Here is a 17,701-nt window from a genome sequence, read left to right as displayed (position 1 = left end):
ATCGTGACCGCACGGGGGCGCTAGAAGGCGAGTTATATTGTGATGTTAAATTGTATATATATATATACCAAAAGACTATACCAGCTAATTAACATCATTTTAATTACCTACTAATTAACATCATTTTAATTAACTGCGAATTAACAGCATGTTAATTCCATGCAAGTATGTTGATTTTGTTGTAGAGAGCATTTATAATATTAGTGAAATCAGGAACATGTCCTATAGACATTCTACAGCAGTAAGTGTAACTATAAATGGATAAAAAATATACACATTTTCTGTTATAAATAAAATATCATTTGCACATTTTGGTGTTAAAAAAAATCTTTAGAACAGAGTATTATAGGCTGTTATATAAATATATATAAAACGTTATTTAATTATATGCTAAATCAGCTATGTAAACATGAAATCTGGGATGTTCACAGCACACTACCATAACTTATTGAGTATATTCCTAGAACTCGTTGATGATATGCTGATTATATAGAAATGAATGTATTGTGGAATTGTTTATTAATAATGAGTATTGTGATCTATTATTATGTCGCTTTGTAGAAGCCAATATTCTGTTTTCCTAGTTCAGATTAGACACACATATTTATATAGTAACTCCTCCTAGGGCTTTCGAGCCACATGCACCAAATTCGGGATAAGTCGTAGACCCTGGTCTGAAGTTTGTTGCTATTACATTTCTAAGCGATCTGAGTACCGGTACTTCCGGTACCGGGTCTCAAATTGGCCTTTTTTCCCATAGACTCCCATTATAAAATTTGGAGGTTTGTAACTTGGCAAGCTTTCGAACTATCTAAATCAAACTCGGCCAGCTCCTTTAGGGTGAAACTCTGAACAAAGTTTAAAATTGGTGCACAATCTGGCCTTACAGTTGTGCCGCAGCCCTGCCCCCAAAATATGCAAAATCAAAAAACTTTTTTGTGACATATCAAAACACTCAGAACAATGATTGGAACTTCCTCACTTGTATTCTGATGACATCACGTGATGTCACGTGAAAATCAAAAATTAGCATGGACGTGTGACAAATCAAAACACTCAGGCAAATGAGGGGAACGTCCTCAAGAGAATTTGGATGATGTCACATGCTTGTCTCCACTTAACTCCAAATGTTTTGGCACCCTAGCTTTCTGTCCACTTGCCTCCAAAAGCAACACCAACCCTTATGTCCACTTGCTTCCAAAAGCACTGTCCTTTGCGAATACTTGCATCGTCAAAGCCAACATCAAAGTTTGTCGCAATTAACTTTACAAATCTAGTTCACTTTGATCACTCATGTCTAAGATGCTTATTTGGTCTCTGTGTTTGTGTTTTTTATATGTGTGTTTTATAGTGAGCACTAGTTACGGGTTTTGCGATGTCAGTAAGAAGCTGGTGGATGTCTCGGCTCTGCTGAGGGCGGCTGAGGCACACTCTCTGCCAGGCCTGGGGGTGTGTGTGCAGCGGGAGACACTGATGGACAAGCTAAGAGTGTTGGATGGAGACACCCAAGGTTTGTCTGTTTGTCTATCTATCTATCTATCTATCTATCTATCTATCTATCTATCTATCTATCTATCTATCTATCTATCTATCTATTAGAGAGAGAAAATATTTTGTGTGTGGGTGCGTGTGTGCGTGTGCGTGTGCGTGTGTGTGTGTGTGTGTGTGTGCTGGTATTATTTCAGACAGGATGTCAGATGGATCTCTGCTGCTACCTGATGAGTTCATGAACTCTAAGAAGGCGCATGAGGTGCCAGCTATGGCTGAACTGGTGGCTGCTTTATCCAGATGCTGCAAAGTCAAACAGGTAACAACTTTTTAATCAGTGTTACTGGTGGTCTAGTGAACGTGGGCGAATGCCTCACCAAGAGTGAGCGACGTTGCAGGCACTGTCAGCTAGTCATCATGTTTCAGATTTTACAGTGGAACGGAAACACATATCGTTGTGTGCCGAGGAAACTGAAGTCATACTCGATTTATGGAGTAAAGATGACATTCTGATGTCACTACTACATGAATTTTGTAGCAGGTTCAACTACAAATATTATTTAAGGACAGTTACCAACATGTAAGTTTGACCCATAGCATTTAGCAGGTTTTTTACATTGTTTACAGTCTCTCTCTCTCTCTCTCTCTCTCTCTCTCTCTCTCTCTCTCTCTCTCTCTCTCTCTCTCACAATACCCCCCCCCCCCCCCCCCCGCCTCAGGTTATAGATGTGGGCTCAGGTAAAGGTTACCTGTGCTCTTTCCTCTCCATGCAGTACAGCCTGCAGGTATTTGGCATCGACTGCTCCAGCACAAACACGCGTGGTGCCCACGAAAGGAACAGGAAGCTGAAGAAGTTTTCCAAAGCCTACCAAAAGCACAGAGTCAAGAACAATCCAGATGTTCAAACTAAAGAAACTATAGACAGGAAAGAAATGGATGATGAACAAGAAAAGAGCACGCAATTCCATCACATACCCAGACTTTCTCAAAAGCAGCAAGAGCATGTCACAGATAGAACTAACGATGTGGCTGAAGTGCAGTGCTGTTCTTCACCACGTCCGGACAAGGATGCTTTCTCAGCCCAGAGTGAATCGGACTCAACACATGCTGATTTAGAGAACTCCTTTTTCACAGCGCTGGCGCCTGATATCGTGGAGCAAGCATCTCCTCGGGTTTCTCCCAGCCAGCTGAGTGCAGAAGAGAGAGAGAGGAGGAAGAGGGAGAACCTCGAGAGGAAGGCACGGAATGGAAAAGGCAACAGTGATACTAAAAACCTGTACTTACCAGTGACGTCTTACGTTACAGCTGAAACAGAACTCAGGACACTTATTACAGAGCTGGAGGTGAGGGGTGAGCAATACTTGGTCACATTCTGCAATCAATCAATCAATCAATCAAATATAACTGAAGTATAACTGTTCCTCTAAGTTCTTTCACATGGAGCAATACGTTGCATAATGTCCTCGGAGCAAAGATTCTAATATAACGTTTTTATAGACATAATGGACAACAAATAAGATTTCGATATAAACATTATCAGTATGAACGCTGTTGTAAGTCTAGAGGTGACAGTTAAGCCTTAGCATAGAGAGAGCAATGAGATTTTGCAAAACATTACTGTAATAAGGAGAGTGGAATCATATCAATTGTTAATACTCTAAATTATCTAATATATCAAACTGCCAAATAATCTGAAAGTGAAAGTGACGTGACATACGGCTAAGCACGGTGACCCAGAATCAGAATCAGTTCTCTGCATTTAACCCATCCAAAGTGCACACACACAGCATTGAACACACACACACACACCGTGAACACACACCCAGAGCAGTGGGCAGCCATTTATGCTGCGTGCCCGGGGAGCAGTTTGGGGGTTCGGTGCCTTGCTCAAGGGCACTTCAGTCGTGGGAGGCCCGAGACTCAAACCCACAACCTTTGGGTTATGAGTCAGACTCACAGACTTGCCTGAATTGTTCTTGTAAATTTTTCACACACACACAAAAAAAGAAATTAATAATCAGACCTGTTTTGGATGAAAGTTTGGGTTGCTCTTATCATATTATTTATTAATGTGTAACGATTCATACAGCTAGCAATAGGCTCCAAAGATACACCAGGATCTTTATTCTGCTAATCATTATATGACCATTAATCAATCTAATGATGAACACAGCATTGGTTTCTGAGAAGTCAGTGTTAGAAATGACACATTAAGGTGCAGGAGATTCTGCTATTCTGTGTGCTGACAAACAAACCTCTCTGTCTCTGGTCTCTTCCAGGATGCCGTCATGGTGGGCTTGCATACGTGTGGAGACCTGGCTCCCAGCACACTGCGCATGTTCAAGGACAAACAGGAGCTTCGGGCCGTGTGCAGCGTGGGCTGTTGCTACCACCTACTTTCTGAGGAGTTTAACGAAGATGCACAAGGTGCGTGGATTCCCAGCTACTGAGCACACACACATACACACATCGAGTCGATTCTAATTGTACTGTATTGCAGTTAGTTCAGGATCCACGTGGCTGTGATCCAGTGATCGTGACCAAATTTAACATGTAATTGTGTTGAAATGCTTGATGCAGGGTTTGAATAGAGTAGACCGTTTGCCTCTTCTCACTAATTAACCAACATAAGCTGCCTTTTCACATGCTTTATGCTTTATCAGGTACACTCAATATGAGTCAAGAATTTGACTCATATGTTGAGCATCGATTGTTCATATGAACATCACACAGTATAATAAAGATAAAGACAATGCTTTGTTTCTACTAACCCTACTTACCTTCAATCAGAGTGCCGCTTGAGAAGAGCCAACAACAACACATTGTTGAGAATAAAAACAGAATTAATGAGACCGGCGCTATGATGTTCAGCTCACATTCCTGCTACTCCTGACCTTATGAAGCCTCTCTCGAGTTGTGCTGAGGTTTACCATCATTCATGCAGGAGTTGTGTAATGATGTTACGGTTCAAAATTCAAGTTGGACAAAGTCCAGCTTGGAGAACTTTGAGATTTTGTGTCTATGTGATTAAATACTGTGTACCCACAAATACACAGGAGACAGTTTGCTGTAACATAATCTACAGAAGCAAATTCATTAAAGCCACATTAGCTAACACTGCAGCAGTTGTTTTTGTAGCACGACCTGTCGCTCATGGAGCATCACAGTGAATGACTTATGCAGTGTTTCATGGAGCACGCCATTGAGTATCTCATTGACCATCCCATGGACCATCTCATAAAGTTTCATACTGTAGATCGTCTCATTGACATGTCCATGAATCTCATGTACTCTCCATGAATTGTGCAATTAATTGTCTAATGTCTCATCTCATGGAGAACCTGATGAAACATCTGATGAAGCATCGCATAAGGCATGTCATGGACCGGCTTATGGAGTGTATCACGAAGCACGATAATGGAGTATGTCATGGATTGTCTCATGGAATGTCTCATGAAGCATCTCTTGAAACATTTCATGCACCTTCCAGTGGACTGTTACTAAGTGCCTCACGGAGCTTCTCAAAGAACATCTCATGGAGTGTCTCATGGACTATCTGATGGAGCATCTCATGCAGCATGTCATGCAGAATCTGATAGACTACCTCACGAACACTCCATGAAATGTCTCATGGAATGTTTTATATCTTTTTTGCACCGAAAGCTTCAGGATCCTGAACTTTCAGTCAGATGAAAATTGAGCTCTCCTCAATTCTGAGTTGCGCTCCCATGCTCTAGGTTCCAGTGAGAAAACAAATGTACCAGGCGAGCAAAAGGGTCCGACTAGCAATCATTTTATTGCGGTGAAATATGGAAACAGCTAAGTATAACTATATACAGATTTTTTTTTTTATTTATTCTGGATTTCATCTTTTCTATTCTATAAACTGCCCTCGACCAGATTGCGACAGTGGTGTGTATGGATTTCCCATGAGCCAGTACCTACGGGAGCAGACGTGTTTCTGCGGACGAAATGCCAGAATGTCTGCGTGTCTCGTACGTTTAAAAAAAAAAAATCTTCAATTGATAGATTTATTCTTGATAAACTCTCAATGCCATACTACTGTACCTTTTCAAGAAATGTGTTGTTGCTGTTCGTTTATAGGCTTTCGAAAGAGTATCAGTTGGAGGAGGGGTGAGTAGCTCATTAAATCAATTAAGTCAATCAATTACCTATATTAAGTAAGTAGAAAGAGATGCTATGTGGCCATAATAAGAGCATTCTGAATACCAGTCCTACCTTTACAATGGACATCACTTTGTGTGGTTTGGATACATAGCAAAAAAAAGTGTAGATATTTATATTTAGTCATTTAAACACAATTATCCTCTAATTGCCTTCTTCGTCTATTCTTTTCAGCTTCCTATGGAGTCACTCTTCTATCGAGCTGTTCTTCATGTTATATTACAAGATCACTATGATTCCCATAAGAGGTACCTACTGTATAATAATAATTAAAAAAATTTAGAAAGCACCAAAGCTCTCAATCAGCTCTCTTGTCCAGTAGTCAAGGCACTGATGAGAGACCCAGACATTTTAAGGGCTATCTCTCTCTCAGTCACAAAACCCTTCCAGTACATTGAATGTTCGCTCCCAAAGTAATACCACCATGCACTGTAATATCCATGGAGCATCGATACTCACTTTCTTCCTTTACTGGAAATATATCATATTTTCTGAAGCTTTTCAGCTCGAAAAATTTTCAGACAAACCTTCAGCCAACTTTGTCTATAAATGTAAGTAGTTTGTTATTGTTGTTATGGCTCAAATAGTTACTTACATTAGCCGTGTTTAACTTTAAATGACGTTCTATATACGGATTGTTTGAGTCTAATGACTTTTAAATGTTTAATCGTTTTAAAAAATCCACTAGCGAGCCTATGATCCTGCTTGAAGTACCATAACAAACAATAACTTTTGTTATTAAGCTAACAAATTTATATGGCATATAAAACTTAAATATTTTACATGTATGGGTTTTATAGGGATTAATGAGCAAATTAAAATGTCACCAGAAATTGAGTGAGCAGTGTCTTAATGTGTTTCAAAAGTGCCCCAACTTTTATGCTCATTATACTGACTCAGGACTTAGGGAGCTGATTGAGATGCACCATTAGACATAAGGGAGTCTGAATATTGTATAATGTTGTGTAATGTATTGTATAATGAATAATATTTCAGTTTTATTAGTTAATAAGTTGCATTAATACAGAATTTAGATGCTTTGTGTATTTCCAGGATATTATCATAAGCGTTGAACATGACTCAGCCAATGAGATTTAAGAAACAAAGCTTTCTATTTTAGACATCATGCAATTCATGACAACATCTTTATGATTGGGTTTCTTTTTTTTGCAGTGAGAAGCGGGTTGGGAACGTTTATTCCAAAGCGTCCTCATTTGTGGACTACGTGAGGAGAGCGCTCAGGAAACTAGAACTGGACGACTCAAAGGTCAGAGGTGGTGACAAAGTCAAGCAAACTCATAATTCTGCTGATTTTTGTCAGATATATAATTAATCTGGGATATATGATAATCCTGGTTTATTTTTTATTTAATGAGTGTTTATATTGATATTGAAAGATTTTAAACTGTGAACTAGTTTTAGTGTAATTTTTGTATGTTCAAGTTATTATTATTATTATTATTATTATTAGTAGTAGTAGTAGTAGTAGTAGTAGTAGTAGTAGTAGTAGTATTGTATATATTTTTTTAATTATTTTTGTTTTTTGTATTATTATTATTATTATTATTATTCTTTTCTTCTTCATATTATTATTGTTTTTTGTATTTTTATTAGTATTATTATTTTTCTTTTCTTTTTTGTATTATTATTATTCATTATTATTATTATTATTATTATTATTATTATTATTATTATTATTTGTTTCTTTGCTTTTTCACCAGCTGTCAGACAGTGAGATTCAGAGATACCATGACCTGTACATCTCTAGGATGAATGAGATGGTGGCCTTCAACTTGGTGAGCTCCTATCCAGTATATTGAATGGAATTCCAAAAATATGAATATAATTTTAAGAATGTTGAAATATTTAAAGCCAATAAAGTAAATGTACAATCACCTTAACATATAAGAATCAACTGTCTTTGTGGATCCCTGTTTAAATGGAAACAAATGTGTTATGTTGACCATGGGTCAGATTTCCTCTTGCTTAATCTAATTCACTATTGGTCTTAGAGTCTTGGACCCCACTGTACATAATAAGCTCTATTATCAAATTATAATGCGCATTCGGCTAGGTGGCTGGAGAGGATGTTATTATGAATAGAATTCACTTCAAACATGGAGTCAGATCCAGATGTTAGAACCCTTTGAGACAGATAAATGTTAGCACATTTTTAATGACAATTACAAGCAGGTAGGAAGGAATTTATTTTATATTAACTGAGAGTAAGGAATAAACTAGCACGACGTCTCAAAGATTTTATTTATTTATTTCAGGATATTTATTTCTGACATTTAGCAGACACCCTTATTCAGAGTGACTTACATTTTTTCAATATATACAACTTAAGGGCCATAATAGCCCTGGGATTTGAACTCATGACCTTCCGATCAGTAGTTTGGCTTGATTTGGAAAGACAATACTAAAAAACTCCATTCTTGCGTGTTTCCATTCTACATTACCTGGATATATTACCTGGATTTAATGATTGTTTTATTGATATATGACTGGCATGACAAAATTGTTAGGACTTCACTTGAGATACTTGAGATGATCCTGTACAAATAAGGCTTTTAGAACTCATATTAGTGTTTTATTGTAAAAGAGAACATCTGTATGTGTTAATCTGTATTTCAAAAACAAAAAAAAAGACATGAAATTTATGCAGAAGTGTTTAACTCAGTGTTGCGTTCCCTCTCAGTTAAAGGTGACTTTGGCTCCCTGTATTGAAGGACTTATCCTGCTGGATCGTCTCTGCTACTTGAAGGAACAGGTAAAGAAGCCAGAGGTACTACAACCTTTTGAGTTTATCAGTTTATAGTGGAGAGAGAGTTAGAAGGGTGGATAAATCAGAAGCTCGGTCTCTTATGTTAGCTTTTCATTCCTGGTTGTGTAAATAATAAATGAAATTCTTTTATTATATTTTATAAGTTACTACTGTATATACAGTAAACAACACCATAATAAAGAAAATGATTTGTATAGTATAGTGCAGGGGCGGCCAACCCGCGGCTCCCGGTTTCATGCGGCTCTTATGTTCATATCAAAGTTTGTATTTGTGTGTTTTTAATATGCGTGTTCGCTTCGTTTGAGTTCTATACGGTATTTTCCTCAAACGCGCATGTGTGTGGGATGAAAATACCTCAAAGTTTCCCAGTAGGAGCAAGATCATTCGAGTAATCAATTTGTGTCAAGTTCGCTCTCAAAATGGCGGGGGGAAAAAAGGTGATGATCATGTGTGCCCATGTATATGATGTGGCTCTTTGCGGTAACACAGTAAAAAATGTGGCTCTTGGTCTCTGACTGGTTGGACACGCCTGGTATAGTGCATTTTCACAGCCCAAGGATTATCTATCTATCTATCTGTCTGTCGGTCTGTCTGACTGTCTGTCCGTCCGTCCGTCCGTCCGTCCACTTGGACAGTGTTACATTTCTTACCTATTCATATCTTACCTGAATTTATATATATTGTCCATGTGCCTCTTGGAAATATTAATCTTATATTAAATATGTTTTAATAGGAGAACGTGTCCTTCTCGGCCCTGGTGCAGCTCTTCAACCCGCTCCTGTCCCCCAGATGTTACGCTATTGTCGGAATAAAGGGACCTGCTATTTTATAAAGCCAATACATGCTTTACATCAAGTCTGCTTTTTAATGTAGAACTATTATGGATTTAGACTTTTATTGTATGTTCATGTGTTTATTGCTATTTTTCATAAATACTTTCACGCTTAGGCCTGTGTTTGTTTTTTTAAATAATAATGATCTAATCATAAGCAAGTTCTGGCTTATTCTGTTGTGATATTATTTATTCGAGCTTAACCAGAAACATCTGTCAGAATGATTTTAGACTTAAACAGGGTTAGAGACTAATTCACATGAGTTCAGGGTGAATGAGAAGAAAAACAGATATGGCCATGTTAACACAAGCATGAGAATATTCCTAAAGCACTTTGCACATATGTAAAATATTAATCCATATCAGATCACAGGCATACATACCTAATCTTTGCTTTGAAATCTAATTCAAAAAGATCTTTTGTGTGTTCCTGTTTCAATCACATCCACTCAGTGTATAGCCCAGATCCAAAGACAGAAGTGTTTATAAATATGAAAATCATGTGCATAAAAAATATTATTTTTTTTTTAGCTTTCCTGAAAGTAACTGCATGTGCTATTTCTTAATAAACGTTTACATAACATTTGAGGTTAGGATTTCCATAAATGAGTAAATCCATGTATTTTAACTAGCTAAAGTGTTTCTAATAAAAGCCAATAGTGTGTAATTAACACAAAACAATCATTCACAGTGTGGTACTGTATGATGTGTCCCATCCATTGCAAAGTTAATTATTTTCCAATAACAGCAAGATCTGGGGTGTTTTATTCCTCTTATACCACATCATTATAAAAACAATTACTAATTACAACCTGTTACCTGGCAGTTCCATCTCCAACATCCTTCTACCAATATAACCATCTCCCTCCTCTGTACATCTCCAATCCATCTCAATCTATTCTCTCTGTCCTTGTCTCCAAAACAGCCAACCTGAGCTATCTCTCTGATGTTCCTCATTCCTAATCCTGTCCATCCTCGTCACTCTTAAAGAGAACCTCAACCTCTACATCTCTACTACCTCCATCTCTGTCTCATGTATTTTCCTCACTAATACAGTCTTTAACCCATACAGCAGAGCTGCTCTCACCTTTCCTTCGAGTTCAATTAAATCCAAATGTACTTATTATATAATGAATTTCATTCATTCATTCATTTTCTACCGCTTATCCTGTGCCTATCTCAGGCGTCATCGGGCATCAAGGCAGGAAACTCCCTGGAAGGAGTGCCAAACCATCACAGCGCAAACACACGCTCTCATTCACTCACGCAATCACACACTACAGACAGTTTTCCAGAGATGCCAATCAATCTATCATGCATGTCATTGGATCGGGGGAGGAAACCGGAGTACCCGGAGGAAACCCCCGAGGAACGGGGAGAACATGCAAACGCCACACACACAAGGCGGAGATGGGAATCAAACCCCCAACCCTTGAGGTGTGAGGCGAACGTGCTAACCACTAAGCCACCGTGCTCCCCATGAATTTTTATTATATATAATTTATATATTGAACAAGACATATCAAAGCAATTTTATATAATTAATATAATTTTTATATAATTATAAACTAAGAGTTGAAAATTAAACAGTGCTTTGGTATTAACCAGTTTAAGAAATGAGCTATGGTTTGTTCATGATGAACCTTAGGGTATTACATACCATTGACTCGCTCAATGCCAAACATCATAGCTGAATTATTTGAATGTAGACTAACTCTGAGTTATTAATTGCTAAAATGAGTAGGGGTGTAAAACCTTATCCTTAAAGAGCCAATGTGGGTTCAAGTTTTCATTCCAACTAAACAGAAGCCACATCTGAGTCTATTGATAGCCAAAAATCAACTGAATAAATAGGTGGAATCAGGTGGCTCCTGCATGATAGGAATGAAAACATGCACCCATACCAAACCAGGACTTGGTGGATAAAATAAAATTAGTTTAGTTAAAATAAGTTTCAAGTCAAGTTTGTTTCTGTCAAGAGTGATCGACAAATTATTGAGGATTATGAAAATTCTGTCTTTGAAGCATGCTGAAAATACGAGGGTCCCCTGAAGAACTGAGGAACCTTGGTTTATCAGTTCCTGTATTCATTCTACACATACCCTGTTTATATAGTAAAATATGCTCATCCGCTAAATTCTGGATGTTGACCTTTGTACTAAAGTGCTGCTATTGTTATCCATGATGACCCTTTCTGTTTCCTCTGCTGCTCCCATCAACACTTTTGTTTATCACACTGCAGTTCAGATATCCGTCCACGGTCTCAGAGATCTCGTAGTGCAGCTCTCTGCAGGATGTTTGTGCTGTGAAGAGGTCATGACTCAGTTCTGACACTGCAGTTGTGCTGCTGAAATCCTACAGACTGTGGTCATTCTCACAGCACAAACCATGCATATCATCACTTCTTTATATCCTGTTGTGGTGTCCTTATGCCACCGAATGCCCAATGTTAACTACCAAGGGCTTAGTCATACAGTACATACATAAAATGCTCATGAAAAATTACACACAACAACCAAGTCCTTACTCAACCTAGTTATATTAGCTTAGTTAATTTTGCAGTGTTTTCCCATGTAGACACAGTACATAGAGTTAATGTGTAAAATCACTGCCTTCAAGCGACAGAGCTGTGATTCCTGTGTGTTTCCTGACCTGTTGCTAAATCAGGATTTGGGACACGTACAGGATATGATGAAGTTATGATGCACTGTACGTAATCTTTTCCGTAGAAATCAGCAATGCCAAGGGAAACAGTTGAATTCCTTTTTCAATCTCCTTATTGTTTCCAGTTACCAGGTCTGAAATTATGGTGTGAGAAGAAGGAATCTTTAGAAGCAAACAGGAAAGGAAAAGCAGAATGATATTCTCTTGTCTGGAACTGTCACATATAGTGCTAAATTATACATCTGTAAAACACAAACAGCTGTTTTGTTCCAAAATGACTGTCACAGTGACGATGGAGTGGCATAGATTTATCAGACCCAAATGTTAAATAACAAACCACATTAGGAGTAATGGGAAACAGGTGAACTTATACGAGACATAATCACATGACAATAATAACAGTATACCTGTCAGCGCCCCCAGTGCTCCGGCAGGTCATAGTCCTAGTCTCTGACAATGACATAAGACCTGATAAAAAAGAATATAGTGACAAGTTACTGTTTTTCTCTTACCTTTGGCTTACTGCAATAACACAGCACATGGCTGCAAACCTTTCACCATTTAGTATTGTGCAAAATTGCTGTGTATTACAAAGGGAAGGAAGGCGAGACAGGCGTGCTGTTGTTATACAAATGAATCAACCATGTGTTGTGATGAATCTTGACTAAAGCAGAAACCACCCTGAATTTGATTATTTCCAGCTTGCATGTGTTTCCTCTATTTGCATATTTACATAAATTTGATTCAATTTGAATTATAGTGTTGCTACTCTATCTGTTAATTCTAAACATCAGATCATGAGATATAAGATAGTGGTATGATAAAAACGATTTCCAATTAGTTTAGTAAGACTTGGACACCATGGTTGTCATACTGGGAAGTGTAGGGAGGCCGGTGTGGTCTGAGAAGCCGATCCCATGCAGCTCGGCCGAGAGAGCCATGCGCTTCCGGCCAGAGGAAGCAGAGGAGGAGGAGGTCTACCGGAGTCGTGTAACGCTCCTTATCAGGCATCAGTACTTTAAAAAAGGCACCGTATGGGAATGAGAAATTCCGGGGGAAGTTGGAAGGAAAGAGAGGTGCAATTTGTCTTTTCTATCGATGACCCACTATTAGTGGGGGCAAACCGGATGCAGGGGATGTTGAAGTAATCACACAACACATACACACACCCCATCTGTCTATAACAGCACATGATGAGTTCCATCTGAAAATAATCACTCGTCCAGGGCATGAACAGCAAAATGAACACAGAACACTCCCCATTAAAAGAAAAACAAAAAAAACTAAACATAACTAAGTGGAACATTTTCTTATTTAGTCTTACTTTCTTTTATCTCTGGTGAGAAAAAAGCAACCTTTTATCCTTTAATAATCTCCAAGTGATTAAATCACCGTAACAGCAATATGAACATGTGTTTCAGGTTATGGTCTATTATTTTCAGGGTTAATTCTGGTTCCAAACACTAACCAGGTGAAAAAATAACAGCACTGTTGTTGTTGTTGTTGTTGTTGTTGTTGTTGTTGTTGTTGTTTTTCATGCTGTTCTTATTGCTGTTGCTATTGTTGTTGCTACTGTTGCTGTTGCGGTTCTTGCTTATCTAATTTTTTCATCCCAGTAGTTTTCAACTTCATAATTGTTATTATGAGTTTTAAAAAAGCTAGATTTTTAAATTTTATTCCAGTTTTCAGTGTTGAAAAAATTACAAATCATATCACGATGCCCAATAAACAAATAAATAGCACAGGTAATAATGCATTCTGCTTTCAAGCTGGAAAAAAAATCAGATATAAATTAGTAGCAGACAAAATAACATCTGTTTATTATTACTTATCTATTCTGTGAAATAGGGGAATGCTGATTTAGGGCTTAGAATTTTGTTTTTCTTTAACATCTGACTGGACACAACAAACTATAAAAGTCTAGCACTGGAGAGTAAACAGAAAGGTTTTATAACATATAATAAACTTAATAAAAAATAAATTGATAGAATAAACTTAACAAATCTAAAATTTGCAATAAAGAAAGAATTATGAGCTGGATGATAAAGTATTATAATAAAGAATAAGGTATTAATTATTTATTTGTTTTTCACATATATAAATAGTACAAAAGGTCTGTACACAAAGTGTTTGGTAGTGTGATTAAATAAAAGAAAAGGAAAATTTGCAAATTGTGAACAAAGGAATCAAACATGACATGGTGTGCTGTTATAAGAAAATAATCGACAAAGCAGTGATATAATATAGCCTGACACAAAGCAGATTTACTGTTACCACCCTGAAGTTGATTATTTTCTAATAACAGCTTATGCCCAAATTTATACCTGTTATATTACATTCGCCAGTGCTTCCTTTTTTAACTGATTATTGTCTGATTGTCTATTACAAAATGTTATGAAGTCTGTTACGTAGAGCTGACACTGGACAATCCTTCCATAAATTATTCAATAATTGTCGAAAAAACTCGAATATTTAATATATTCTTTGTTGAATACCACCAACTCCTTTTATTATAGGAATAATAATTATAATCGTTTGAACTGAACAAGAGGGCACGGTGGCTTAGTGGTTAGCACGTTCGCCTCACACCTCCAGGGTTGGGGTTTGATTCCCGCCTCCGCCTTGTGTGCGTGGAGTTTGCATGTTCCTCCCCCGATCCAAAGACATGCATGGTAGGTTGATTGGCATCTCTGGAAAATTGTCTGTAGTGTGTGATTGCGTGAATGAATGAGAGTGTGTGTGTGTGCCCTGCCCTGCGATGGGTTGGCACTCCATCCAGGGTGTATCCTGCCTTGATGCCCGATGACGCCTGAGGTAGTTCGGATAAGCGGTAGAAAATGAGTGAGTGAGAGTGAACTGAACAACTGGCAATACTATAATGCCTTGTTGATCAAAATAAATCAACGCTGTAGTATAAATTCATCTAAATATAGCTCTATTGATTAAATAATACCCTGACTTACTTTTAGTGGCTTATTGTTCTGATGGTCTCTACACAGCTGGTTTAAACATGTGTGTATGACAGAAGCTTCCAAATAGTTTACTTTTATTATAATCAGCTTACTATTATTCTATGATTCAAGGGAAAGAAATGAAAACATATCTAGCTGACAGTTTATCCAACAGCGTGTTTATGATTAATGAAGAAGAAGAAGAAGAAGAAGAAGAAGAAGAAGAAGAAGAAGAAGAAGAAGAAGAGGAATAAAAAGAAAAAGAAGAAGAAGAAAACAAGAAGATAAAAAGGAAAACACTGTTGTGCAAAGGAACAACAACATAGACCACTAATATTAAATATGGACACATAAATGTAAATAAAACAACTGTAAAGTAAACAAAGTGGTGCAGTCTGATGTGTTAGTGGATTGTCCTATATCATCTGCCAAAATGGAACAGTTTGAAGAGATGGTGTCCAAGGTGGGTGGGAAGTCCCTGATGTTTTTTAAGGCTCTGGACAGATAGATGTCCTTGTCTGTGATGGTAGCTGTGTGTGGGCAATGTTTTGAGCCACCGTGATGACCCATTGAAGAGAGTTCTGGTCTACTCTTGTGCAGCTGGTGTACCAGAATGTCATTACACTCTCCATCAGCCTAGTCCTCGAAAGAAGTTGAGGTTTAATGGTGCTGGTTTAATGGTGCTAGAGGTGTGTATGGCCCAGGAAAAGATCTCTGTAATGTTTACCACCAAGAATCTAAAACTGAGAACTCTCTCCACAGCCTCTTATGCATTTGGAGAATTTGGACTAGTGCTGATTTTCTGCTTTATAAGAATGGTTTGATTATTTGCTATTAGCTGGTTTAAACAGCAGATCTTAACTGATTTTACAGCAGGCTGAAGAGAATTAGCATTATTTCAAACCTGTGCCACTCCTGATTATGATTTATGGTTTTCTCTGGAGCATTCATCAGCCTTTATGGAGGACATGACTCTAAATAAGACATATTTGGATATTTGAAACATAATTTTTCACAGTACCTAAACTCATGGACATTGGGGATGCTAAGCATGAATTCCAGTGTAACCCCAATGTAAAATGCCTTCCTGAATTTCTGTTTAAATTACTCTCTTTTCTTGTTGTTTAGTTTCATTATGGTTTTTGAAGTCTCACATAACATGCTGGTAGACATATTGGCTATACAAACCATCTGAGGTGTAGGATTCCCTGGAATTGCCCTGACAAGGATAACATGCTTACTGAAGACTTTTTTCCCCTCACTAGCTTTTCAAAACAAAAATGCTCATGCATATGATTAAACTGTGGCAAGATGGGTAACAGGGTACAAGTAATTTTGAGATACATTTAGTCACAATTAGAGAACTGGGGTAATGCACATCAGCCTTTGTAGTAGGATATTACCCAATCTCTTGGTCAGTTTGTTTTACAAGATCTTCAGGACATCATGATTCTTTACAACCAGAAAAAAATATATCACATTCATTCATCTTCACCTACTACATTAATTTTCATAGGTGAGAAGAAACCAGAAAATCGGGGTGAAACAAATAAAAACAGATGTACATGTAAGGCTATATACAGGTAGAAACCTCAACTCAGGATTGAACTATGAAGCCTGTAATTGTGAGGTTTAAGCATGGACTGGGATTTTTATGTTGCTTACAATATAAAACTATTACCTTACTCTACAAAATGATGTGATACATCCTGTCCCTCATGTCTACAGAGTAAGACATATTACCTGACTACAATATATAAGCTACAGGTGTTTTGCTCTACTTTAGATTTCACATTCCATGTCTTTTAACAGCTTATTCACCTTTAATGTTTGTACACAGAGGGATAGTAGTTCAGGAAGCACATTCTGAAGAGCTCTTGAAACAAAGTCTGTTCTTTCAATAGGGATAAAAGTCGAAGGTTAGAGGTTGTAAGTGCATTAATGGGTCATGTGCGGGTCAGGAAAACTTGTCACGCTTTCTCTAATTTTCTAACATCTGTTTTTCCTTGTTTTCTACTCAAGTGTGTACACATGCACACACACACACACACACACACACACACACACACACACACACACACACACACACACACACACACACACACACACACACACACACACACACCAGAGACAGTGTTCCACAGTAGGACTGCATTATATTTGGCAAATGAGTAAAAAAAAAATGTAACCATTTTTTTAACCTTTTAAAATAGTCTTTAAGACTCTTGAAATGAGGAATGATTGAAATGAAATTTTATTTGTAAAGGATTTATATTTGCTTGACAAATATTTACAAATTCAGGGTATAAATGATAAAGAATTCCATTTTTATTATACAATTGTATGTGACGTCACAAAGGTCCTGGAGGTGGCCACAAGTTTGAGATGTTAATGTTTGGAGTCACTAAAGAATATAACAGTGAATTTTCAATGTGTTGGAGTCTGTTTAGGATTTTACCTGAAATTAATTTTACTAACCTAAATAGTGAAACCAGTGTTTCATTAGTTTTTTTTTTTGTTGTTGTTTTTAATAAACTATAAGGTTTGGCTTTAATAAAAAATAATATGATTTTTTTCTTTAATAACGTAGAATGATTAGAAGAAACTGCTGTCTGAATGAAAAGATTTCTTGTGAGTCAGTCTCTCTCTCTCTCTCTCTCTCTCTCTCTCTCTCTCTCTCTCTCTCTCTCTCTCTCTCTCTCTTCTTCTTCTTCCATTTTTCACATCAAACCTATTTGATCCAAAACACTGATACACCCCTGATACGCATGCGCGACTATGAACAGTGAGACG

The 17,701-nt window shown here is 37.4% G+C and overlaps 1 protein-coding gene across 3 annotated transcripts in view; it reads left to right on the top strand.

The window, feature by feature from the left end:
* Positions 1 to 9,408, top strand: part of mettl25 (methyltransferase like 25) — a 9,795-nt gene extending 387 nt beyond the window's left edge. The window contains exons 1-12 of one of the 3 annotated variants that reach the window (XM_027151803.2): positions 1 to 27; positions 1,352 to 1,510; positions 1,686 to 1,807; positions 2,208 to 2,831; positions 3,768 to 3,915; positions 5,389 to 5,483; positions 5,593 to 5,622; positions 5,848 to 5,921; positions 6,847 to 6,940; positions 7,395 to 7,469; positions 8,375 to 8,461; positions 9,195 to 9,408. The exon at positions 1 to 27 is cut by the window's left edge and continues 387 nt beyond it. In XM_027151803.2, coding sequence (XP_027007604.2) covers positions 1 to 27; positions 1,352 to 1,510; positions 1,686 to 1,807; positions 2,208 to 2,831; positions 3,768 to 3,915; positions 5,389 to 5,483; positions 5,593 to 5,622; positions 5,848 to 5,921; positions 6,847 to 6,940; positions 7,395 to 7,469; positions 8,375 to 8,461; positions 9,195 to 9,293 — 1,634 coding nt within the window. In that variant the 3' untranslated portion in view covers positions 9,294 to 9,408. Of the gene's footprint in view, positions 28 to 120; positions 242 to 1,351; positions 1,511 to 1,685; positions 1,808 to 2,207; positions 2,832 to 3,767; positions 3,916 to 5,388; positions 5,484 to 5,592; positions 5,623 to 5,847; positions 5,922 to 6,846; positions 6,941 to 7,394; positions 7,470 to 8,374; positions 8,462 to 9,194 lie in introns of those variants that run through there. The other 2 variants (XM_027151804.2, XM_027151805.2) reach the window with 2 other exon arrangements.
* Positions 9,409 to 17,701: the final 8,293 nt, after the last annotated feature.

The sequence above is a fragment of the Tachysurus fulvidraco genome, chromosome 19 (assembly GCF_022655615.1).
Source record: "Tachysurus fulvidraco isolate hzauxx_2018 chromosome 19, HZAU_PFXX_2.0, whole genome shotgun sequence".
Taxonomy (NCBI): domain Eukaryota; kingdom Metazoa; phylum Chordata; class Actinopteri; order Siluriformes; family Bagridae; genus Tachysurus; species Tachysurus fulvidraco.
The sequence above is the reverse complement of the archived record's forward strand: the minus strand, read 5'-3'. Positions and strand labels throughout refer to the sequence as shown.